A 27,283-nucleotide genomic window follows, 5' to 3' on the forward strand; every position below is an offset into this window, starting at 1 on the left:
GTCTTTTGAGTTGCTTTCCCTTGCATCATTTTGCATGCCCAATTGAATTAGACTGATTGCATTTACAGGAAGGGGATGGCCACCATAAAAAGGCTGCAGATGGGTGAAGTGAAATCAAATGTAAGCAGAGGATGTGCACAAATCCACCGATTAGCCATCCTTTATCCGTGTTTGTGTAAGAAAGAGGAGTAATTATACTGGGCTGCAGACTGGTGTCTATGAGAAAGCCATTCGAGTAGTCTGGACTGAGGTCACTTCTAAATGGTGATCTGAGGTCAGTTTTAGATTTGCCTACTAATGAGACATTAATGTAATCTTCCAGCTGGATAAGTGCCACTCCCTCCTGGCTGTGCTCTGTGCTCATCCTGCTCCAACCTGTTTTTTCTTGGACATTAACAAAACTCTGCCACATAGCATCCACTCAAAGTACTTCATCCCCTGGCTTTCTGTATCCTATTAGGCAACTATTAGAAAACATTTTTTTTCTGTACTGTCAATCATCTTGTGACCCCTTAAATGCGTCTTGGAACCCCTTGTTTGGAACCACCGTAGTGCAGAAGCAAAGCCATGCCTGTAACACATTGGTCATTATCTAGTGCTGTTTAACCACATTCATGCTGCGCACCTGATCTTATTTTTCTTATTTAGCACGTCTAACATCGGTTATTAATCACCTGCTGTGGACCTGATTTGACATTTGCTCTAATCTTGCTTCTCCGTAAACTTTAAGCCTTTACATGAAGCAGATGTGAGGTGGGAAATCAGGTGAGTGCAAGGTTTTGGTGAAATTAAGTTGTGGAATTGGAAAGATTGTTGTGTGTTGAAGGACAGCTTCAAACAAATCCCAAACAGCACCCAAATTATGCAGAAATAAAAGCAGTCTGAGGGTACATTACCATGATAGTTGTCACGACTACTGTGCGGTTCTCCATCGCCGTGCTGTCATTGGACAGAGTATTATCATTCTGGACCAACACAAGTTTGTCTATGTCGTTCCAGTAGCCAATCTGAGAGAAACAGAGTGATAAGAGAGAGAGAGATAATAAGTGATAAAACGAAAAAATATCATTCAATCAATCAGTCTTCATAGCACAATATATATAAAGAAATGGAACCTATGTGAGACGGAGAGAAAGAAATAAAAAGAAATGAGCCAACAGAATGAGCGCGCTGCAGCAGATTTCCCATTGGAACTGTAGAAGATATTGAGAGATATTGAGTGTGAGGCAGAAACTTTCAATGAACACACATCGCTGTCAAAGGAACAATTGAGAAGCTGGAACATGATGTTATTTCGTTATTAAAGGCGCTACATGTATGATTTTTTTTCCAGTAAAAGAGATATTATGAGCAGCTGCAACCTAAGCCTTGTCTTCCAACTTTTTGCTATTACAAATAAGGGTTATGTTCAAACTTTCCTTATTTATGTCACTGTAGAGTTTTATCTACCCCAAGTTTGACTGGGAGCTGCTCCCGAATGTACACTCCAAAAAGATATTAAGACTCAAGCCGTGATGGTTCAGCTGCAGTGCGACAGTTATTAATTAAGAATTCTGCAGATAATTACGCTGTAAATGAATTAATTACACAATTCACAATCATGATGAATAAAACAAGAAATATGCAGCACAGAATATAAACTACAGTTATTATCCTTTAACAATAACAGTAAGTGTATGTCCTGTCAGTGGTGATTAAAGGGAGCTTTCCTTCAATTTTACATGCAGTTGTTTTGACATTGCTTTTCAGCACTACAGCCTGAAAATAAATGACAGAAACTGAATGGAATATGTTGGCTTTGGTATGTTTTTTATGTTGTTCCATGGACAAATTCAAAGTGCTGTTTGTTATTGTTTCTAAGCCATGAGGACAGCCTACCTTGCGAGGTCCGTTGCTCTTTAGCTCAAATACGTCCATGGTATAGTTGACCCTCCGACCGTAGTGATCAAACTGAATGTTTCCAGTCAGGCCCTGAATACGCACCTGCATTCAGAACAAGAAAACCAGCCAAAAACTAACAGTAAGCAGTGAGGCTAATATCTATGAGATGATATTACAAACAGTAACACTGGATTGCATGCATGCATCATTTCCTGTCCATCCCTTGTGCTTAGCTAGGCAACCAGAATCCAGTGCGGGAATGGAGGACACGCCCACTAAAAAATGAAAACTGTTATATAGAATGCAAGTATATTGAATGGTGATTTCAGAAAAAAGGGTGACCATGAGTATTATCCAAAATGGGGTTTGATTTTTTTGAAAAATGTGAGGATTCTAACTTAATCATATGTAGCATCAAGGATTTATTCTCTCCAAAAATAATATGAATAGTCAGTGATCAAAACTTCTGTTCCAACAAGGTTAACAAGTAGCCTATCTTTGAGCTAAGGTTAGAATAAATACTGGGTTGAGGTGGATAGTGCTTATTATCAATGTTAGAGTAGGTACCTGAGCAGTGAATGGAGGTCACGACAATGTCCCCACAAGTATAGCAATACAAGTTTGCGTGTTAAGTGTGTGTGGATTCTGATGGGGACTCCATCAAAGTCCCAACAAGAGTTTAAAATACATAAATGCGCTCATGGATTTCTCTTGTGCATGCTTGTGAACATCTGTCTAAACGTTTCGCAACCTGTCCACACAACATCAAACTTGCGCCAACCTGTTTGAGTGCACGCTCCATATCTATTCCTTGGTTCCAGGGAGCAGCTGGATTGGCCAGGCAGTCGCCAGCGTTGCCGCGGCGACTGATATCAATTTTCTGACGGCGAAGGGTGCGGAAGGCCTCGGCCATCACAAGGACGCCGTCATACGTTAGAGATGAGGTGTACTGAAGGATGGAGGAAAGCATGAAGACAAGAGAAATGTTATCATTGTGACAAGTTTCAAACATAGAAATTGCCATGTAGATAAATACCTCTTCTTCGTTAGTACGCAGTATTACAGAAATACATCCCGTCATACAGTTAAATCTCAAGCATTAAAATGTCTCCTGAAACAAACATAACGAGACCCTGTTTTACTCAGGGGGAATCCAGGGCTTAAAATAGCTTTTTACCAAATAAAGCTGATCCGTACCTACATCCAAGTTTAAATTAAAGACTGAAGTACAGTACATTATTTAGTGTTTGTTGTGTCTAGAATATTAAACGACATGAATCATTTTTAAAATTTACATAATCATGAATATTGGCCCGTTTTACTCCTGTTTTTACACAATCTACTGATTTAAACAACATCACAAAACATTTATTTATATGTTTCTTTTAGTCTGTGAATTACAATGAACAATCACAGAGTCACAGCTTTTTAACACAAGAAGCATCCACATTTTCTTTTCAGTGATGGGTTCACTCTGCAAGACTCCATGAGTTAAGATACACAACAAACTCTTTGAATAGATGCTTTCTGTTATTCACCAAGCCAAAGTAGAATACGCTAATGTTGCCGGGCCAATGTGATTTATTCCTAAAAAGAGAACCAATTTGATCTTAGACAACAGCTGTATCACTGCATCAGACCTCAGACCATCTTAAATCCCTGTAACCAACCTTACCACCATGCAAACACGCTGACCTGTGCCTCAGTCTATCGCGATGACTTTTATTTGACTTCCACAGTTAACACCAGTAAACATCAATCAGCATCACTGTAAATGTGCCAGTTTTAGACAGGCTTTTTCAAATACAGTCGCTGGGCCATTACAATGACATAACATCTGTTTAATATTGTTTATCTGATAATTGAATCCACTTTGTTAGGAATTTCCCTTTGATGGCAAGATAAAGATTCCCAGGATTTATGAATGTGGTTTCATTATATTCTAAAATACGATGTGGCCCTTAAGAAGTGATCTTAAGTAAATATTTTAAAGGACATTTGAAACGTTGCAGTGAGTAATGAAAAGTGAAAGGGTAAGAGATACTATTATCTCTTCTCTGATGAAACTCTTGAAAGTAGTGGTGATCTTGACAGATTGTTTGACAAATTCATTATAAGTAACACACAGTGGGGAACATTACCACACACTCAGCAGCAACAAACCCACCCAGCCAACACACAGACAGAGGCAGTCAAACACACAGCGGGCTGCCTTCACATCACGGCGGAAACGAGTGGTGAGATGAAAATGTGAGGAAAGAGGGACGTCAGCTGAGAGACTCAGCCGATGCTCTCCAAGCCTCTGCAGGTATAGTTTACTCTCTTACTGACGTCTCTTGATTTGCATCCCACAAGGCATGGAAGGCTGCACAACCATGTTATCCTCATTTCATCTCTCCCCTTTGAAACTAAAGAAGCCTTTAGGCGTGCAACTGACATATGATGACTGTAGACTCCAAACCCAGGAGAAACAAAACAACAAAACTGAACCAGATAGCATACTGTTTTTTTGTTTCTCTCACAAGTAAGATAGAAACACCTTGGGGTCACATAGAAAACAGTATTGGTTTTGGAAAAAAACGCCTAATTCTGGATATTTTTTTTAGGATCATTTCAAACCTCCAAGTTCAGGGAAAATCCAGCAAGACAAAACAGAGAAAACTGAACGAGCATTCTCAAATAGACTAGTACGAGTTTACTCCACCAATACCAAGAACCAGATTTATAAATGATGTATGCAATAAAACTCTTTGATTCAATTGTCACATACATTACATATGCAAAATTTGACCTTTACAATTAACTATCCTAAGCACTTAAGAGCAGTGGAGCATCTCGTGGTTCAGTGTCTCCCTCAAGCACACTTCAATATTAGGAATTGAGGTTCAAACCACCAACATTAAAGGACAAGCAGCTCTACCCCAGAGCCTCAGCCGACAAAAGAAAGCACGTGCAACTTTTCACACAGAAGCTACAATAATAATCATGAAAGAATATTGAGATATAACTGAAGATATCCTTTATACTTTGACACATTTACAGGCACTGCAGAGTTGAGAAACACTAGGTTAAGAGATTTTGATTGATGGCCAAAAGCAGCTAGCTCAAAATCCATTCTTCATTGTGAAAGGGACATGTCTGCATAGTGATTTTTACACTGCACATGATTAGACTACTTGGCCTGAGGCTATGAGTTGGCCCAAGGCTAACTGAGCTCAGTTTTTACACAGCACCAATTAGCCTGAAGCACTTTGGAAGCATCTGTTGTAACTAGAGATACCTGGTTTTGTGTTATTGTGTTAAATCATTAAAATCTGGTTTAGTTCTTTGCAAAAGTCAGAGGTAAAACGACATTTTGGGAAGAGAACCTTTGAATGCACCTAATCAAATATGTTCACAAATTTCTGAAAGATCAGAACACTTGCAGTTGTGTTTACCTATATTTTGTAAGCATATACAAAATTCACTGTATCTATTTGTCACAAAAATTTACAATAAGTTTATTTCCATTAACAAACCAACTGTTGTGTAAACGGGTCGATTGATGCAGCTGACATCCACTAATGAAAATTCATCAGGTAAATCTGAGAGCCATGATTAGCCAGTTGACACTGGTCCTTGGGTGAAAAATGACATCCCAACAATAAAAGAACATAACCATCAACACAAAGTCGCAGCGTTTTAAGACTCATATCATAACTAAATTGTGTGCGTGTCCTCTGAGAGTGACTGCATGTGGGTGTGAGTCAAAGAGGACTGGACAGATAGCTGCAATATGATGACTTTTTAATAGGTAGGTGGACATATTTCCAGTTAATATATACACAAATCAAACGCAATGTGCTGCGTGTCAGTACTCGGTCAAAAGACGCGTGTTGAGTGTTTCTGCTTTGGAGCAGGCGGATGGGTCAGGGACATACCACCACATCAAATTCCATCCTTAAATAATATCTATCAGTTGCTTTTCCAAATATGAATCAGTTCCTTTTAGAAATCTAAATATAGTAACCTTCACATTGGCATAAACTAGGACAGCCACACAGCACTTTAAAAAAAGAAAAGACGGACATTTTTAAAGCTTTTTATTCCCTTCTTTGAAAAGAGTGGTCAAGAACACTTATGAGCAAATGCCAGGAGGTGAGTTTTCATTAAAGCAAAATTATGACTGATGTGTTAACTGCACAACAAATTAATCAGAGCGCACAAGGCCAAATTGCCTCTTAAAGTAACCATATGACCGTTTTCATGCAATGTAACATTTAAACGGAGTCCGGACTGTGTGTAGCTGTGAAAATTGTTCTGCTGTATATGTAGATGTACTGACAATGTGATATGGTGGAAAATACCTTTTTCTGAAGTAAAGTGAAGTTCTGCATTTTCATGAATAAAGCAGCCAAGGTAGAATAAGGACATTTTCCCAACCAAAACCGCTTATTGCAACTATTTCAAATTACATTTGTTAGAGTTGGGGAAGCTCTTTCCAATCCTTATATTTAAGGATGGGACAGTGCATTTTTATCACCTTAGGTGGGCTTTCAGATCCAGGGTACTCTCTCTGATCCAGTTTGTTCCAACGCTGCATCAGTTTAATAACAATAGGCCTGCTGAAGTCCACCAGCTGGAAACCAGTCACATTGGCGCCGCCATGCATGAACCGCTCCAGAGATATGTCCTTAAATCCCTGAGAGAGAGAGAAAGAGAGATGGAAAGACAAAGTGAAATAAGGGCCAATGCAAGCACAGGAAGAACAGAGTGCAAAATACAGGGAGTCTCAGGGGAGTCCGAGACCCCTTGATTGACCCCCCCCCATAGCCTCACCAGCAAACATTTGTTTTTTTTGGGGGGGGGGGGGGGGGGAATCTTTAAAAAATAATTTGTCACTAAAAATCTTCCAGCAGTATCCAACATTCGAACTGCAAAATCTTTATTTTCAAATATAAATACAGAGAAAAACATTGTGGTCTTCTTCCATGGGTGGCGCTGTTGCAAATGCTCCGTGATGTAAAAGTTGTGAAAGGTTAAAGTTGTACAGCGAGTTTTCGGGTTGGAAAGACAGAGGCGAGTGCGCTGTGTGGATTCTGTTGCAGGGCATATAGTTGTTGCGTGTTTGTGTGGTTGTGTGAGGGCCTTATTGTTAACAGCATTCGCCTTGGTAATGTGTGTGCAAAGTGTGTACAGCCTAGTTGATTGTCTTGGCTTGCAACCATGAAATCTTGTTGACCTTCATTGCGTTTTGAGTCTGTGTAAGAATTCAGCACCGTGTAACACTGGATTACCAGGTTAGGTGGGACCCCCCAATTGCCACTGGGTATTTCGACAAACTCCTCCGACACAGTGTGGTGACCTTTGCTAACAAGTCATACTTCCATGAGTTTAACTGATTATTTATATCTATTTAATGTGGAGTGGCTTCTACAGCTGAGAGTGTGACTTCATGCACAGTGACCCTTCATAGTAAAGTGGTTGTGGAGAGGGATCCATTTGGGAACAGGCCAAAGACACATTTAGAGTGTAAAAAGATGTGAGGGTTATCCTGGGTTGATGGATGCTAATTGCTAAAAGCCTATCTCACTTGACCTGAGCTCACTGGACCCTTTCTCACCATCCCAGAGAGAACTGCTGTGGAACAGATTTCAGGGATTAAGGTTGAAGCAATACTTCATTTACTGATGCAAGTTCTGGCGGCTACCTGCAGCTCTGACTTTGTTGAGGAAAGACGAAAATGTATTCATTTTGAAGTGGAAGGAAAAAAAGGACAACTTAGTGCGAATTTGTAAAGATCAATGCGGAACATGGCAAACATGGTGTTTTTTTTTTTTTTCTGCTAATAATTTCGAACAAGCTGAATGACAGAGTAGGGGTCAGTAACACATGTGTCTCATGATGTTGGCCTAAAACACGCAGCCGTTGAGTGTCATGGGTGATTCAAATTTGTCTTGTTAATGTTTGTGTCTGTTTGCCAAATCTTAAATAAAAGGGAATTATCTTCATGTAGTCTATTCAGACAAGACACTAAACCAACATTCTCCAAACAACATTTTGCAAAATAACAGCCAAGGACAAGCAATGCCATTTGGAGCTCTTACCAGGTTTGCTACGATGTAATGGTAACCTTTCACATGTTTCCCCACACTTACAGCCTGAAAAGAAAAAAAAAACAGAGAGAGAGAGAAACAATACATCATTTATTTGCTATCTATTGACAATGCATGTGGTGTGGCAAACCAGGGAGCGTACTGTAGGATTCACAATTCACTCACAAGTCATTGAACGAACTAGCTAGAGAAGTTAAAGTTGGTTGAAATCAGTTTTAGAGAGAAGGGCAGGGGAGTCATACTACAGATAAAGGAGACTCCCTACCATCTGTGGCTGTGGTTATATTCTTATACTGATTAAAAGCAGAGGGAGCAGTGAGCCTCTAAGGACTGCACTTGTCCTTGGTACCATGCTGTCTCAGACTCTACACTGGTTAAGTTGAAAGTGAAATCCTGCCCAGCACTGGAATCTGTAATGTTTTTTTTGTCATTGTGAAATAGCACACATTGTGATAGGAGGAATGAGAATCTTCATATTAACATGGTGCCTAAAACTTCATTAATAAATGGCTCACATAATTTTCTTTCCATCTCTGTCCTCCACACATCAACAGCTAGGTAGTGACACATACAGATGCACACACACACACACACACACACGTGCACACACACACAAACACACACAGAACGCAGCTGGCAGGGGCAGTCAAACAGAGCAGTCTCTGTCTCAGTGCAGGGACGCTTGCCAACGCCAGCACTACAGAGCCCACTGTGTCGAGAGTGTGCGTTTGTGTCTGTATGCCTGTCTCTGTATATACTCGCGTGTGTATGTTAGTGTGAGTCTCTCCGTCTGTCTGTTCACTAACCACAGAAGCCAATTAAGAAACTGTCTTACTGTCTGTCTGTCTGGGATGCTGCTACTGGTGTATGTTTGTGTGTTCATGTGTGTGTACTTGTATGACAATGTGCATTTAAAAGCTGGTGTGTATGTTTGCTTGCATTATGTGCTGGTTTGTATTTTACAGATACATGTGCATGCTTGTGTGTGTGTGTGTGTGTGTGTGTGTGTGTGTGTGTGTGTGTTGGGGTGGAGGGTCACTGAGCTAGTCAGATGTGCAGACAGAGGATCAGATGTGATGCGATATGATGACACTGACACCAGAGTGAAAGAGCACACACACAAACAAACATCTGCACCACCTGTCAGAGCTCAACCATCAAGCAAGACAGATGATATAATGAACATGGACAAGTGTAAGGTTTCAGAGTGTGTGCCTTCATATGTGTGTGCGTGTGTGTGTTGTGTGCGTGTTCTCAAAATCTGTATCCGAGTGGACAGTATGGTGTGTTTACTGCAATCATACACTGATGTAGCTGTTGGGGAAGTCACATTTTTCACTCCACATTATGAACTCCAGGGAAAAATTCACATCTTGTTTTCACTCCAGATGTCAGAAAGAATAAGGAGGGTTGTTGCAACTAGCTGAGTGAAGGAGACAGACACCAGTAATACAATTGAAACAAACAATATGGGATACTATATTTGGGAATGAAATACTTTTTGTTTTTTGAATTGTTAAAAAGGTTTGTTTTTAAATACGTTTTTAAAGCTTACTACGTGTTTTAAGTTAATAATGTGTCATGTTGGTGTGTCTGAACCTTATCATTAAGTCTTAAGTGCTGTTAAGTCCAGGTCAGTGATAAAATCTCTGCACTGTCTGTAGTAATCTCAGTGATAGTAACAGTGCCACATAAAACTATAGTGCGGCGTCCATTAAAGCAGTATCTTATGATCTAGATTCTAAATGCTGTAGGGTCCTTCAGGTTCCAGATCAGTGTCAAATGTCATCCTGTGCCTGCAGTGCCTGCAACTAATAGTGATTTTTTTTAATCTTGTGATGTACTGTAGCTAAGGACTATAGTGTTTAGTAATGCACCATGTCGTGTACACGTATATCAATAAATAACCATATGAAGCCACTATCTATCTGGCATCTACAATGTTTAATTTGCAGTGAAATTTTAAGTTAAGTATTCATTAAACAATTATTTTTTCATAATCTTTCCACCCTACCAATTACATTTACAAAACATGATGAGCATTACAATTATTATCAAGCGAAGTGCCCTGCACTTTGTCCTAATTGCAATTTAAAGATACATGTTTAGCCCGTCTCCACTCTCTAACACTACGAGCACATTTCACCATGAAATATAACGATTAGAGTCCTTTAGAAATCTTGTTTTTTAATATTATTGTTTTCCAATTTAGATAGGCAAATACATGTTTCTATTAGAAATTCATAATAGGCTATTCAATATACATATTTTATGTCTCATGTCTCCAGGTTTTCACTCAGTCCAGTTATAGAACCTCGAAACATTTAGGATATAACACAAGTCACATGATCATGTACCAACCTTCGCGTCTCTTGAAGGCCAGGGGAAGGTAAAAAGCAAGTTATCCAATTATCTGTAATTTTGATTATATTGTAAGTACGACTGAGAATATCAATCTCAACACACAGTCCTGTTACCTAAATTATCTCTTAGATGTGTCTTTGTGTTGTTGTTGTTGTATTGAAGAAAGTTTTGGTAAACCACTTGTGTGAACCAAGTGTGAACCCATTACCTGTTCCAGGATGCTTTGTAGTCTTTCAGGCTCCAGGTCAATGACATATTTCCTCTCCTGACGTCGGTCCAACTCCTCTAAGAGTCGGCGGTATGCTGCCTCATTGAAGCTCTCCACACAGATAGCACTCACCTGGGTTAAAATGCACACATGAAACGTGGATGCGCATACAAACACAAACAGCAAAGGAATAAGGTCATGCATACAAACCAGAAGCAAGTTAACAATTGTGTTTGAAGAATTAACACCAAAAACATTGGTTCAGTGAATGTGTGATTGTGTAAATTACACATGCACTGTATGTATGTCGCATAACAGTGTTGTTGCGTGTGATTTTTTTGGCCTTTTTCCAGGAAAGTGTGTGTTTGTGTATCCTGACCTGCCATCCGTTCTGCCCCGCTCTCTCCATAATTGCTTGCAGTATTGCATAACCTAGACAACAGAGAATAAGGGAAGGAAAAGAGAGAGCGGGAGAGTTAAAGTTGTAGGTAGAAGTCATTATTGGGACGTGGAGTAATTATATGTTTTTTTATTTAAAAGCTACTCATCGGAGAACACGCTGCCACTTCAATCAATTCATCAATTTTATAGCTTGGAACAAATCACAGAAAGGAAAGATCTTTTTCTACACAATAGAGTACAAGTTTGAAAAGGCTGAATATGCCTCCCGGCATGATATTATGAGTTTCAAAGTTAATATGATCTCATGAGCAGCAGGTGGAATCACAAGTGATAATGAATTAAAGTGTATTACATTGAACAGCTGTCTAGATGGGTCGTAACAAGAGTAAAAAATAACAATAATGAGAGAAAACTCAGTATCACCTTAATGGTCATTTGCAATATTGGCACACAGATACTGCATTTTTATCATAATGATCGTTGAAATCTCTATCAAACCTCTAAATATGCTGTTAGCTCTGAAGTAGAATGGGAACTGTGGAAAGTATATGAACATATCTCACAATTCACTCAAAGTGTGCATGACACACAATGACACACACACACACACACTGCGGTGCAACAGTGCCAACCCTATTTTCTTTCAACTTTTGTGGAAGCAGCTATTTACTGCTTGAGTTGAAAACAAAAAAAGAACATCTGAAGCCTCAGTAATCACAACGTGTATGTGTGGAAATGTGTGTATTTTTGAGTGGTGTGAAATCACTCTTACTTTTCCAGCCTCACAAGTGATATTGTAAATAAGTTTGTGCCCTAAATTAATGTTTGTGTTTCGGGTAACGTTTGTCCGTGAGTTATACGTATTTTCTAATTCCTGCATGGATGTAAAAACATTAATCTGCTGTATGTCTTTGTAAACTTGTGCGCAAGCTTGTGGACATACCTCAGTTTGTGTGTGTGTGTGAGTGTGTGTCAGCAGGCTGTCTGTGGAGCAGAGCAGAGCAGGGAGCATAAAACAGATCACAGTGTTACTGCCCATTTTCCAGCACATTACCAGCAGCAGGGCCTGATGGGATCCTATAATAAAGGGCCCTGCCTTGGCCAAGTCAAGCCCATACTCTAAGCATCTATCCTCCGCTCCATTTATCCCTCCTTCCTCTCAATTTGCAACCCCTCTTCCTGTTATGTGCTACTGTATCTCCCCAGAGGCTTGCCATCCTGGCTGTCCTCTTACTTCTCCTTTTTGCAATTTCTGTAATCTCCCCCCTGCCTCCCTCCACTCCCTCCTCTGCTTTCTCCTCTTCCTGTCTCTTCCTCTGTCACCTTGTTTGTCTCCTCCTCCCTTTTCTCACACCTGTCTTTCCTATGTTGTCTCTTTTTGACAGCTCCACCAGCTCGACTCACCTAACCTGTCCCTCCTGCTCACCTTTGTCCCTCCTCTTTCTCCTTCTGCTCCCCCTGGGTACTAACCCAGACAACCTGGACCAGAGGAAAGGTGGCAGAGGCACAGATAGAGCCCACACAACTACACACACACACACACACACACACACACACACACACAATCTGCAGCTCACAGATTCCCCCCTAACATGCCACTATACCTTGGTCTGGGGACTCTGCATCATGTTTGACCTGCGTCCCCCTGTGGCAGGGACTTAGTCTGTGCGTGCGTGTGTGTGTGTGTGTGTGAGAGAGAGAAAAAGAGAGAGAGAGAGAGAAAGACAGAGCGTGCCAAGCATTCCCATGACAGTGGACAGGGGCCGTGGGCTCCAGCTGTGCCTGCTCCACTAACTTACGTGCACTGCATGATGGGTGGTTAAATTGACGCCGGTTAAACGCTGCAAGAGTTGAGGCCAAACACTATAGTTTCTTGCTGAAAAGTGCCAAATTACACCCTTGTTTCTGCAGCTGTATTCTTTCATCAGGAAAGTGCAGGTCTAGTAGCACAGCCTACTAACTGGGAGTTAAATTAAGGTTAAATAATCCCAGAAATAGACTTTCAAAAAGATTAATATGACTTGATGACATTATAATATTGTTCTCTGTGCCATTCCAAACTGAGCCCAAATTAACAAATAGTTATTCATGCAAAAAAGCATTTTAAACCAGACTAATTTGGAAAACAATTTTAATCTTCCGTAGCTGAGTATTTAATTTAACCCCAGAGATACTGCTGTTATCAGAGTTTATGAATTCAGCTGCGGCGTCATAAGGACACAGTGTCACTCCAGTCACAGTCATTTGGACTGTTCTGTTGTACAGTGAATGCAGCCTATACAACTGAGTTACAGACCATTTGGCATACTTTCCCCAAATCCCTCTCTGACCTTTCTCTTGAAATCCAATAAGGAATAAAAAGGGAGTAGAAAACACGCAAGAGGTGAAGTCAACTGACAAAACAATATGACTGTACTGCAGCATTTTGATGTCAACTGGTGGAATTACAAAAGTGAACATATTGTAAACTTGAACTTACTTCAGCTATGCAATTTCCTCGCTCAATCCCCGAGGCCAGTAACTAATAGCGGCTAACGTTAATTGTCTATGTTGTACTCTTTACTCCCTCACTTGAGACAGCAATTCATCTATTAGCTTGAGTACAAAACTCATCGTGGGTACTTTTCATGTACACTGATTGCCTTGTAGTTTTGAGTTTAATGGCTATTGTAAAACAATTTGCCTTTTATTTCTATTCTTATTTTATATACTAGTATCTGAAAGTCCCCTCTGCGGATAAATAAAGGCTTATCTTACTTCTTATCTTATCTTTTGAAAGGAACAATCGACTTCAAGGTCCAAATATACGAGTGAATCGTTCATACTTGTTCATATGGAACCCCATTTCAAAACATAGATATTATTTTGGTAAAAATAAGTCTACGGTTATCAAATTGTGTGACTTTCTTTTATCTTGAAACACCAACTCTCTATATAACTTGTTAATACATTTGTCATTGTGCATTCACCTCTGTCAGTGTCGTAGAGGAAGACAAATTGGGTCCAGTCATAGTGGTCCAACAGTGACAGCAATGCCCCTCTGATGGACGGCCGGAGCTGCAGGGTGAACTGGCCCTCTCCTTCGCTGGGGAAGCTGGGCGTCACTAGGCTGATGTGCAGGGCCCCACAGAACGACGTCAGCGTGTTCACCGAGCGCTTGTCGTAAAGGCCAAAGATGGCGAAGACTCCCCTTGAATACTGAGAACAGACTGATGCAAGGAGGGAGTTGAAGGTAAGGGAGGGGTGTTGGGGAGGGATCCAGATGAAAGAAATGAAAGAAGGAAAACAAGGGGAGAAAAATGAGAAAACACGAATACAGAGTTGAGAGCTTTGCAAATGAACAGACAAGAAGAAAAAACAAGAAGGTGGAACAGAGAAAGACACATGTTCCCTAATTAAATACACACTGGATTTTTTAAAAATGTCAACCATTTTAATGAGTGGCAGCCTCAGCTTCTGTCACCTAATTAGACCCACTCATTGAGTGGTGTGTGTCAGCAACCATACATTTAACTGGTCTAAAGACTAAAATCTAATGAAGCTTCAAATGCATCAATCAGTTTTACTTGTTGAGTTTGCTCTAAAAAAAACAGCTTTTCATGATTCATGGACAGATTCATGGCACTTAAAGCAAAAATCCCTCTCTGCCAGACTCAGACATCCTATACATTTACATGTTATTGTAACGTATAAGCACACACTTCTGCACGGACATGGGTGGAAATCAGAATACCCTAAAATCTGACTGTCACAAAATCATTTCCACTAGCCAAAACTGGCATGTCTAATTATACAGTTGTTAAAGAAATTACAGCCAAATAGCCCCACCTGCTTGGAGCTTACAGTGTAACCCCCATGCATACACACACACACACACACACACACACACACACAGACACACACATACACACACAGATACAAAACCCTTGACCGAGCCGCAAGCTCACATCAGATGTGAAGTAATTTTCCACTACAACACTGCAAGTCAGTCTTCAAACACCCTGAAGCTTTCAACCATGAAAGAGAGGAGAGTGAAAAGCATCGACGTCCTCCGCTATCTCGTTTCCACAAAAATCTCTCCTCTGCTTCAGTTTGTCGCTCATCAATGCGGCTCGACCACAACTGTGTTTGCACACCAAAAAAAAAAGCTCTTGGGTGTGTGAGTTGGAGAGTCCTGCATATTCTGACAAATCAACCAAAATGTGCACGCAAACACATGCTTCACTTTCTAAGGACTCAGCGAGTGAAGTGACTGAAAGTATGTCAAATCATTTTTTTTCTCTTTATACTCTTTAATGTTTCTCTTTCTTTCATCCGTTTCTTTCATCCCCTCCTTTCTCTCTTCAGACCCATTCATCCTTTAGCTAGATTCTTTCAGGCGGGCATGTTTTGAGCATGAGCTCTATATCCTGCGTCATAACTCACTCTCCACCCTGCAATACGTCACACTGGAGTAAATGGTGAGACAGGGGGACTGCAGACTTTGCTTTTGGCATCAACCGGCTATCACTCTGTAACCTTTTCTCCCTTTTTAATCTCCTAGCGCATCACTTCATCTCATACCTTTTCCCCTCTCTTTTGTTTTAAAGGCAGACAAGACATCCATCATCTTTCTAGCAGCCTCCACCATCCACTTTCTGTCATCTCTTCTCCCTCTCTTCCCCTATGACTGCCTCCTCTTTTCTGTTCCTCCCTCTCTCCCTCCTCCTGGGACTCAAAATAATTCCATTATCAGCTGTAAGCCTCACTGTGGGTAAATACTGAGGGAGATGCAGCTTTGACGCTTCGGCTTGTGGCAATTAAACAAAGCCGAGGCCCCTGCACCCAGGAGGTGATAAGGCAGGGATTTAGTCTCTGATTATGACAGCAGCTAAATGTCTTGAATTCAGAGAACTAGCATACTACGTATGCAAGCATGCGTCATTCAGTGGGAGCTGAGTCACATCCTCAAAGTCAATAAACTTACTGTCTTACAAGATTTTTGTGATGGCATTTCTAGGTTTTCTTTGATACTTCAGAGCACATTACAACATGAGAGATGGTTAAAGAGATGAGCCTGTGTGTGATTAACTACTAAATGACAGATGCTATATTTTACAGTCCAGTACCTGGAATGCACAAAGATGTTTACACTAAATCACTGAAGTTGACTTCATTAATAAGTGCTCGGAAAAATCAGGAGCAAATGTTCACCTAAACTCAAAATAACAACGAAATGACGAGGATTGAAGCAAACAGCAAGCAGAGAAAGTTTGGTGAGATGTGTCCATTCAGACTGAAACATGCAGGGGAAATTATACTTCACTTATAATGGCAGTTCATGGCTGATAGAAATGGTGTCCTGACTCTGTCTAAGGAAAACAAAAGAATCAACACACAATTGATATTATTTGACAGCAGTGTTATGGCAAAGCCATTCCTGTGCTTTTAAATTAATTTGTGTTTTTGGGATATGCTGCTTTTGGGAACAGAGCAAATATAGAAAAAGCAGCAGAACAAAAACGAAGGAACTTTACATGTGAAGTGACTTATTGTGTAACAGAGTGGAGTGCTGCTCCCATGGCATCTGATGGATTTCTTTTAAAACTTGACTGAAACTACTGGCCTAGAAGCAGTTTGTGACATCACTGTCTGTAAATTATATTTTTCACCCATCTCTCGGGTTTCCATCAGAATGTAAGGACATATTGATAGCCTTAATCCCAAAACAATCTATTTTAAACACCAAGACATCTGTTACCAAACACACAGAGGCCCAGAGCACATAACAACAGTCTCTATGTAAGTCTTGTTCTTCATTCATCCACTATCTCTTTCCCTGTTCTCTCCTATCATTCACCTTCTCACTTCCCTTATTTTCAATCTATGCCTTCTGATGCTGGCTTTGCCTCTCTGACTCTGTCATCCTTTCTTATTCCCATGTTTCCCTTTCTGATGTACGTCTCCATGAGCTTGTTTCTCTGCAATGCCGTCCACCACCACCACCACCACCACCATCACGCCGCAAGGCTGGAATGTGCCAGACAGTGGCGTCATTGTAATAAAATGTGTGCTAAGCTTGCTTCATAAAGCTTTAATGAGAGGAGGGGACCAGCGGCAGGGTGCATCATCACCACAGTAAAAGCATCGCACACAATAGGTCTCCTGGGACTTCCTCTACCTCTACACATCCTTGCCTCCCCCTCGCTTGTTCTCTTAGCATCTCCATAATGTTACATTTCTTTGTGTGTACACTCTCCTGTCTTTTTTCGGGTTCTTAATTGCTCGCTCTGTCTGTCAAACCTTGCTCTTTCTCTGTGCAGCCCTCTCCATGTATCTCCTTAAAACGCCCCTCCTTTAGCTGCATTACTCTATACAGCATATCAAGCCTCAGCACCGTTGCATCTTCCTCTGCCTCTCTTTGATTCATTTCATTTGTGTCTCTGTGCATTTAGAAATACCTCTCAATCATGTGCACACTTGGCACATCCCTTTATTTCTTGTTTTTCAAATTCAATCTTGTCCAATTTGCATAACAGGGAAGAAGATATAATGCTCAATCAGTACACTATACGGACAAATAGCTTAGCTCCCTTTACTCTGGTATTATTTCCCAAGTGTCTCTCATGTGTCTCCCCTCCCTCCCTCTTTCCTCACCTCTCTTAGCATCGTGCCTCCGTCTCTAAACTGGCCACTTGTTTGCATTTCACATCACAGCAAGAGCAGATGCTCTGCTACTGATTTAACTACCACTGCACAGCACACAATATAAAAAGTAACACACACATAACAGACATAGTCATCTATACACATTTTGAACACACAAAAGCATACACCCCCATCCTGCAATAAATAACTTTCAGACTTTCGGTCCTGATGCTGCAGTTGCTTCTCACCCATTAGTCTGAATAACCCTCCCGCTGCAGAGACGTTCTCCAGACAGCCACAGAAACACCGCAACAAATACTGTGAGCTCTCATTACCTGCAGGTACAGGCCAAGAAAGAAGAAGCACCTGTGTAAATGAGGAATACAAACAAGTTTAAAAGCCATAAGGCATAGTGTTCCGGGCATTGCCCGGGGCTACCTTCAGTGCAGCACAGTGGTACCTGGAGGGTGAATGAAGGTAAATGCCAATAACAAGCTTTTATGAGCTATATAATTAGAGAGAAATGTAGCGCCCAGTGCCTTACACTGACATTTCATATTTAAGGCATTAACGGTAGTAACCTCTAGGGGAAGTACGCTCCTGTTTTTTCATTGTGTTTCAGCATTGTGGGGGTTTTGAAAGATCTTTTTACAGAGAGAAGCAAAGAGTGGAGCATCCTGCAGCAAGCAGTGGAGTTTCTACAATGACTAAAACTCTAATCCAGACACAATTAGTTCAAAATGTAGAAGAAATTAACACTCACGATGAGTTCATATATTGAAACAGGGTTAAGAATGATGCAATTCAGGCATGTTGAATCCTCCAAAACATATTTTCTGTTGCAAATTAGTGGTGCAGTATACAAACAGAACTTCTAGGAGACAGGGTTGATCCGTCAAAGCTTTAGGGGTACAGATACAGATACAGATACTATATAGCTGAGAACAAAGCTGGTTTGATAGTACATTATGTTACGTTATGATTAACGGCAGCCAGCTCTTACACACTTTATCTCCAATACAATTTTACTGTCACTATATTTCAATAAAGTTGGGGGGAATTGAGCCACTGCTTCCAAAATGCCCATGGCTTTCTGCATAACAGTAGTTTGTTGAAAAATGGGGAGATCTCTGTACCTGAGTGATTTCAATGGCACAGCTCTCACTTGGTGGATGGTACTTGCTTGCTGGGTAACACTGCCTATTTGTCTCTCGTGTTTGATAGCTGCTCTCAGCTTTTCAAAGTGGTATTGTTAAGACAGACAGAAAACCAAGTCTGGAGGTCAGGAGTGAAGGATACAGATGATCTACAATGTACAACAAAAATACAAAAAGGTTTTGGTATATTTACACCTCTTTGCCCCTATATTGTTTTAGTATTAATTTATTATATCATATATTAATAATGAACATTGTTTTTTTAGCTACTCATCAGTGAGTTTATGATATTTCTCTCATATTATATTGGTAAAATATTATACTATAATAGGGATTTCTGGTCCTTTCCAGAGAGTCTCCAGATAACAGGGAAGATATTTTTCTGCCAGTCACAGGTGCTCCTGCACTCTGCAGCAGCCAAGAGAAAAAACTAAATACTCATTACACAGCCACAGTAGGATCACCACACCCATTACTGTTTACTGGCAAACCTGTCGATGACAACAATGAAAAACAAAAGGGGAACACATGACAAGATTAGCCAAAAAAGCTTCTCTGCCTGACGCATCCGGGCACCAGTTTTGTGTTTTTTTTATTATTAAAATAAGCATTTTTTTTTTAATTGTTTCACTCAGTTTAAAACAGTGTTTTAAACTTAAATTTAAAAGACAAAACTACCAATGAAACACTCTACAGAAGTTATATAACTTAAACTACTACTACAGACAAAGTTTGGAGATTGATACTATCTGGCAGAGAGCACAGTCACTGTATGGATTTCATATTTGTCCCTCTACACTTCAACATAGATTATGGCCCAATGGAGCAACTTCTGGGGGAAAAAAAACAACCTTACCACCTTAGAGGTTAGAAAAGGAATTTGGGCAAATGTGATGCTTTTATATTATTTTACAGGATATCCTGTTATGACATTATTACAATAACTCTTTTAAAAAAAAGTAGAAGATCTCTACAAGCAATTTTTGCTTTTTAATACTGCTTTCTTTAGACTTGAAACAATCTAACACATGCTCCTCATCCCCAGATAAACACAGGCAGACAACAACTCATCCATCCTCAGCAGCAATGTTATGATGATAAGCTAAAAGCCTGAGGATCAACATTCTTCGACAGAGCATGCTCACTATTCAATAACACAGACAATAATGAGAAGGCATGCAGGAGAGCTTGTTAAGCAACGGCCAACTGTTTTCAGCTGAGAGCACCAAACCAAGACTTTTGATTGACCTCTGGAGAATAAAACATTTCTGTTGTTTCCCTCTCAGAGACATATGGTAATTAAAGCTTAAAATTGATAGATTATGTTCTAAAATTCTTCAGTCGGGTTTAATAAAATGCATCCATAAAACAAAAGACACCAACGTGCAATGATCAGTTGTTGAGACGTTAATACTGACACAAGGCCTCAAGTGTGCTCATCAGCAGCATTATAAAGACAAGATAAAAGATAAAGCCTGGCAATCAATAGTCCAGCAGGGGAGCTCAGCCACCTTATGGATTTCATATCTGATCCTCTCCACCAGAACATAGTTTACAAGATAACTGAGCCGCAATAGCTTCATAAACAGGGCAGTGATTATTGTGAGTGATTGTGTATTGTATGCTGTGCTGTGTGTGTGTGCTTGCTGTGAATGAGGCCATTCATCCCTCTGTCTGCTTCCTTCTCCTGTCTGCCTCTAGTCCCTCTTTCACAAAACTGCCTCAAGTAGAGGAAAAGGGGGCTTCTGTTGCACTCAATGAGGGAACAAAAGAAGAAACATAGAGAAAAAAGAGCAAGAGGAAGAGTACGTCTGCAAAGCAGACACTGCAGAGAGAACGTAGAGATAGGGAAAGAAAGCACAAGCAATGGGATGATGAAGGGTTCAGAAAGAGAATGTGAGGAAACTTTGCCCTGCAGGTCAGCGAAGGATAAGAAAGGACTGGAATTGTCCTTCGATGCTCTCACATTTTTGTGTCTGACTGGTCCATAAAACAGGTAGATTGGCCCATTGGTATTTTATTCTTAAATGACACTGGGCAGGCCAAATCACGTCTCCCACTTTATGCTCAGGGCCTTCATTAAACAACGCATCTGCAAAATACATAAGACAAAATGCAAGGGTGGCGCAGAGAAATAACGGTCCACAAAAAGACAGACCATTCAGGCAGAATTGCCTGGGTGTCCGGGGCTACAGCCCAGAATGTTTTATGACCAGCCGTACTTTTCAGAGCCTTTTAGCAACTTGCTGGTCAGAGAAAACTCAGTGAGCAGCCCCTCTGGCAGCATCTCTCCCTTACCTCTCTGAGTGAATTGCTTTGGTTACCGGCATCAACGTCGCCAGGTTATTTTGTCATAATGTATGTAAAGCTCAACAAAAGCTTAATATGTGTGAATGTGAATGTGAAGAAAAAGGCTCGGGCCGATTCTTTGTCCCTGTCCACCCCAGGGTCAGAGGTCAGGGACTCCTGGGTAAAACTGCCACGCTCTACTGTCACTTCTTTATCCTCTTTGATTTCATCTTTCCACCTGTCCTACCCCTCCTCTTCCTCCTTCTCCTCCAGGCCCTGGCCCTCAGGCTGCATGAATAAAGCTTCTAAGAATAAGAGTACTGATTGAGGAAAATGAGGGCAAGTACCCAAGGGGGGGGGGGGGGCAGCTAGGCTTACTCTATGGCCGTTGGTGTTGTCGCAGTTAGTGAATATGCTAATAGATGGCTTCCTCCCTTATGCAATCAGATAAGAGGAAAAAACTCTTTAAAAAGAACGGAAATCATCAACCTCCCAACTATGCAAGGATTCAGTTTTCTCTTGAGAATAATTTAAGAAAATTAAAACGTTACATTTGGCTGTGATGGTTTAGTAAATGAGGAAGGTGGTGGGGATTTAATGGCTTCCGCAGTCTGTTGCTCACAAGGGTAATTAGGATACAAAAGGGACGACGCTGGCATCGATCCTCACTCAAGTTTCCAACTGGCTGACACATTATTTGGTTTTTCTTGAGCAGTATTCTTTAATAGATTATTTACTCCTTTTCTGATTGGTTTTCCTCTATTGATTGATTTACTGGAACAAAACCAGTCTTCAGATATGTGTATATTTGGTGCCGCTAGAGCAACAGCTTTACTGCTCACATTTACATTTAGATACGTTTCTATTGTCCGAAACAGTGTCCTCTGACTGTTTGTTAACCGTGTGAGAGGAGTTGATAAAAAATGTAAAAAATAAAGAAATATAAAAATAAACAAGCAGCTGCAGGTGGAACAGTGAATGCTTTGTCTACTTTTTTGCCCTTGGCTTCTCAGGCCACATACAGGCTGCCTAACCTTATTAGCGGCATTTGTTGGGTGAGTATGCAGCCTGAGAAGAAGACCTGCTACTAAGGGCAAAACAGAATATTATATACATGATTTAGGGTAATAATAATCAAGTTATTATTTATTTTCATTTGTTTATTTAGCTACTATAATTTAGTCTGTACTTTAACCTATAAATATGTTCTTTTTACATTGTATTATCTAAATATACAGTAAATATTCTCATAAAACATTAAAACCTAACTTTAGTTAGTGCAGTTAGCGGCAACATGTATGCTGAAAAAGACAGCTCTCTCATAACACAGCAAGTGATCTTTTTTCTTTTACCTGTATAGACAGGTTACTGACTTTAAATAGCCAATTTTGGATTTCACAATTTTTTAATATCCTGTTGTGATGTGGTGTGAAGCCCTGCACATTAGGGCAACCATGGGCCTGAAACATGACATCTAAATATTACGTTTGTGGAATTTCTCTGTATTAGTCAACAGTGAAAATGAAGAGTGACAAGAAAAGGGGGAGGGAGGCAATTACATGCAAAAGCGATTGAACATTGATGGCTCGTCCGTTGGTTGTAACTGGTACTATCTCAGTCCAATGAGGCATGGATATGACCAATCAGCACTTCTGTTCCCTTTTCTGTGAAGTCATGAGGAAATTAACAAAATTTCGTGACATCTCATTAGTGTCTCAAATTCATATCTCTTAGCGTACATTACTTCGGGTAACGTCGGGCTTGTCTGGCAGAAACACACACAGTGACAGAGTTGGCCCTGGTTGTTGCTCCAAGAGGCATTACCCACAAAGTCAAGTATTCAGATATGTCCCGGAATGGGAGCCTGCTATATACTGTGGCAGTCTTATAACATACAGTAGACAATTGCCTTGATAGGCAAGTGAAGTACGATGCTTCCACCAAGTATCTACTACATGTTAAGCACACGCATCTGTCACAACACCATCAAARAAAGTCAGATAATTGACCACAAGCAGAGAATCCTTGGAGTGGAGCTTAACTATAGCACCTAAAGACATCATTGGCTAACAATTTTCAAAAAGGCCTCTAAAATGTACTCATTTTATAACTTGAGCTGTAAAACTAAACAGGAATGAAATGAAACCAAGTAGGAATAAATCAGGAGTTTGAGTGGAGTTGGGGCTGTAGTATCTCCTAATGCTCCATGTTGTATGCAGCCTGATAACAGCAGGGTCATCTATTGCCTTTGTTTTAAGGTCATTCAAATCACAACGATAAGAAAGGGCGCCCCTGACCAGAATCCTTGAATTTATTGGCGGGCAACGCTGACAATGGCTGCCATACACGTTTTAATGACATTGTTGTGGAAATATGCAGTTTGGTCCCTGATATCCAGAAAATTGAAGTGACATCATGGCGAAGGATATTTTTTGCTAAACATTCAATCAGCAATTGCAATAAGCATTCCAGCCTTTTAAAGTGTGCGCCTTTTAAGGAATAAAACAATGCTCGTTTTTTTGGTGACACTATTAAAAGAAATGTCCCTCGGCCCTGTGGCCACTGAGGCCTGTTATGAATCTTGTGATACTGAACTTGGCAAAAAGAGGTTCACGGCAAAACTGTGGCTCAAAACATATCTGCTCACAGCATCATACACCAGTAACACACACAGCGGCATATACTATACTGACAATGTGGAGACTTTGCCTCCCCAATGAGGTCTGCAGCCACAGAGATAGAGAGGGGGAGAGGGAGGCAGGGAGAAAATACAGTAATAGAAAAGGAGAAGAAACTGCATGTCACCTGCCATGGTGCTGTGCTGCGTACCCCGAGGACAGAGTCCTTTAAACAGGGCTAATCTGTGTGTGTAAGTGTGAGTGTGAGTGTGTGTGTGAGAGAGAGAGAGAGAGAGAGAGAGAGAGAGAGAGAGAGAGAGAGAGAGAGAGAGATGTGACAGAGAGCCTTTTTACTCCAGTCATCTTTAAGCATTACTAACAGTAGCTAAAGCCCTGCGGGCCAGTCCGGTACGAACGCAGTCATTCATCACACGCACACACACACACACACACACACATGCACGCACACATGGCTGACATCAAAACCATTCATCACAGCAGACAGGGGGAGAAGGGGAATAAAGTAAGGAGGGGAGAAGAAGCTCACTCACTATGCTAGACTCATACTGCATTTAACTATGGCACTTTCATCTCTGAAAGAGCGATCACACAGTCAAACCTGCAGATTCCCTATGCTATGGCACCCATGGCATGCACTCCTCTCTTGTGATGGGCTTGTATAGTTTTTTTGCAGTTTTGTAGCCATGCATAAACCTTCAAATATTCTCAGCTTGTCAGTTTCACACAATGTCCTGACAGCCCCAGGTGCATGAATCTATTTTTCCCAACATGGTATATACCGATAGGCATTTGTGAAGAAGATGCTTCTGTTGTGACACGTCTCTGTGTGATCCGAGTGCCAAGACATGATGAATGTTCTGTACGGCAATCCTGCAGAAAGATAACTAGGGCATAAGTAGATACATTATAACAGAAGTGGGCATGTATTGGGGACAGCTGGGAATAAAAAAAAATATTAGTTAACACAAAATGTTAATCTTTATTCTTGTTGTTGAATCAAAAAGTTGAATATTTGGCACAAAGTGAATGAAAGCTCTTTGAAGTTAAAGTTAAATTACAAAAAAACATAATTTGTTTGTTGCTTCTAAAACCATTACAATTTACTTTTGGAAAAATAAATCCATGATACTGCCTGACAATGCCATAGTTAACTTTTGGTTAGCTTTATAATGGTTTGGGTTAAAGGTAAGAAACATCATGTTTTGGGGACACTTAACTTCCTCCTTTGCTCCCGATGGAAAACGAGTCATGATTTCTCAGGTTTTGTCACCTGAATGTAAACAAATGTTGGTTTTGAGACATATTCTGAAATCACTGACACTGTTGTGCCAAATTTCAAGTAATTTCAACTTTGAATGAGTCAGTGAGGATTTGGATTTGTGTGCAAAGTCAAAGGTAGCGCTGCATCTGGTGTGCTTTCCACGGGGAAACAATAGCTCAGCTCTACACTCCTAACACACATCAAGTCGAAGAAGTACCTCAGAGACAATGGGCCGCACTAGTCGGATGTCCAGTATTGACTCGGGAATTGAAACATCAAAAAGTTGTCCATCTCATTTTAAAGGTTTTTCTTGCAGCCCCATGGAACAAAGTATTGACCACTGACTGGTGCATGACAATGCGGTGTGTGACAGATTGAGAAGCTGTCAGGGAAATGTTGTGCAGCCTTCTCTTACAGTGCAACTATACCATTGCCTGATGTTGCTGTAAAAATGCAAAATATTTCCCTGACTCTATCACTTTCCTTGTCTTTTCTAGTTTGATTGTAAAATGTGTTGGTAAACAATGGCCAGACATGAGAGAGGGAGAGAGAGGTATGTGAGAGAGAGTGAATTGAATGTGATTGTGTTGTCTGCAGCAGGAACCAGAGAGATGAGACAGGAATACACTTCAGGCAAAAAGGACATCTGGGCTCAACAGTGTGTCCAACGTCAGAAAATGAGGACCTCGAGGATCATTCATCTGCGGATCTTGCTGTTGTTGGGGAAAATACTAATTTTTATAGTCATGTTGCTATAAACTTATAGTCATGTTGTGTGTGTGTGTGTGTGTGTGTGTGTGTGTGTGTATCTGTATTGTACGTCTATCCTTTTCCATCGTTATAACTACAAGGAATGGCAGAATATTACTTAATAAAAGTATGTCCTCATCTCTGAATACGTCCGGAACAGGCACACACACACACACACACACACCTACACACTCACAGGTGTTTGTTTGTGTATGCCCTTCCTATGGGTATTATTTTTTAGTTTAATATTTAATGCATAAGTGGATAATGTTACAAAACAAAAGGCAAGAATGATGGAGGAGACAGAGAGAGTAAATGCCATATACTGTGTGCATGAGTGAGTGAAAGTACTAGTTTACTTTTTAAACTAGAGTACAACATTAGTTTAATGCAATAAAAGCAAATCGACATCAGTTTAATATACGGAACCTAGTATTCACTACAAAAACATATCACTGCAAATGTCTGCATGTGTGTTGGAAAAGCGTCCTTCGCTAGCCTCTTTGCCTCCTCATGTGCAATGAAAAAGATGCTTAAAGTGCTAAGAGCTGAGCATAGTTTTACCTCATGTGGTGCAATGTGATTAAAGTCAAGAAAAAACATTTTTTCCCAAAGAGCTTTGTGCTTCCAGTAGTCTCATATTATCTCATAGCAACAGTGAAAACCATGACTGACCCCAAGCATCTGCTGAGTGCTGCTGCTAGTTAAAAAAAAGAAGCATTTGGTGGATACAAGCCCTAAGTGCGTCATATCCCATTCGAGCAGCAAAGACAGCTATTTAATTTTGAGAACCAAATCACATTTGTTTGTATTTATTCCAATTCAGTGATATGCCTCCTGCTCCTGCAGACACTGAATCTCTGGAGTGTCGTTCCACAGCTAACCCTGCAATCTCTGATCTGCTGATGGAGATGAAAATTGCATGTCTGTTGTGCTACAAGCGTATATATTTGAAATAATTCTATATTAGAAGGTTCCAGTCTGGTTTCTTACACAATTTTACAAAATAAAAATAAAGGTCCCATTATATTTGGTCTATATAATAGCACAATTATTCAACACAGTCTTACTTGACTATTTTTTTTACTTTTTGAATTCAATTATGTGCAGTATATGTAATTTGGAGATTAGCTGGATATCCTGTACAATGTAAATACCAGCTGAGGGGGTTACACTTTGCACAAGAACAATTACTCACCACCCATTCTGTATCAGGGACATATGCTGACATTATATGGACTTTTTTGAAAAGTTGTCGACACAGATGTTTGAACCTCGTTCCATATAACAAATTGAGGATTGAGGTATTGTATAACCAGCCATATTGTATCGTTCACATTGAAATGCCACGGCGTTATGTAATGAGCACATCTGCAGTAAGTAAGGGGACAATTTGGCAACCACTGTGTGTCCCACCGTGTAATGTGCAGCACCAGCTGGTTGAACAGTATTTAAAAGCAAACCCTTTTCACATGTGACTGTGACGTGTACAGCCGAACTTCAAACATTGAGACCCAAACAGCATTCTCTCAAAACCAACAACCAGACTGTGGCTACTGTTGGTGTGTCTGCTGAGCTCCCAGCCTGGGTAAACAAACACAGATTGTCTT

At 40.5% G+C, this 27,283-nt stretch overlaps 1 protein-coding gene across 6 annotated transcripts in view; it reads right to left on the reverse strand.

Annotated features, from left to right (window-relative positions):
- Positions 1-27,283, reverse strand: part of gria4a (glutamate receptor, ionotropic, AMPA 4a) — an 86,458-nt gene that overhangs the window by 39,631 nt on the left and 19,544 nt on the right. For all 6 annotated transcript variants that reach the window (XM_031861114.1, XM_031861113.1, XM_031861117.1 and 3 more), the window contains exons 3-10: positions 13,920-14,159; positions 10,928-10,980; positions 10,549-10,680; positions 7,968-8,021; positions 6,404-6,562; positions 2,663-2,830; positions 1,879-1,983; positions 897-1,007 (exon numbers count right to left, since the gene is read on the reverse strand). In XM_031861114.1, the coding sequence (XP_031716974.1) occupies positions 897-1,007; positions 1,879-1,983; positions 2,663-2,830; positions 6,404-6,562; positions 7,968-8,021; positions 10,549-10,680; positions 10,928-10,980; positions 13,920-14,159 (1,022 nt within the window). The remainder of the gene's footprint in view (positions 1-896; positions 1,008-1,878; positions 1,984-2,662; positions 2,831-6,403; positions 6,563-7,967; positions 8,022-10,548; positions 10,681-10,927; positions 10,981-13,919; positions 14,160-27,283) is intronic.

Source organism: Anarrhichthys ocellatus, unplaced genomic scaffold (genome assembly GCF_004355925.1).
Source record: "Anarrhichthys ocellatus isolate YVR2014 unplaced genomic scaffold, GSC_Weel_1.0 scaffold24, whole genome shotgun sequence".
Classification (NCBI taxonomy): Eukaryota; Metazoa; Chordata; class Actinopteri; order Perciformes; family Anarhichadidae; genus Anarrhichthys; species Anarrhichthys ocellatus.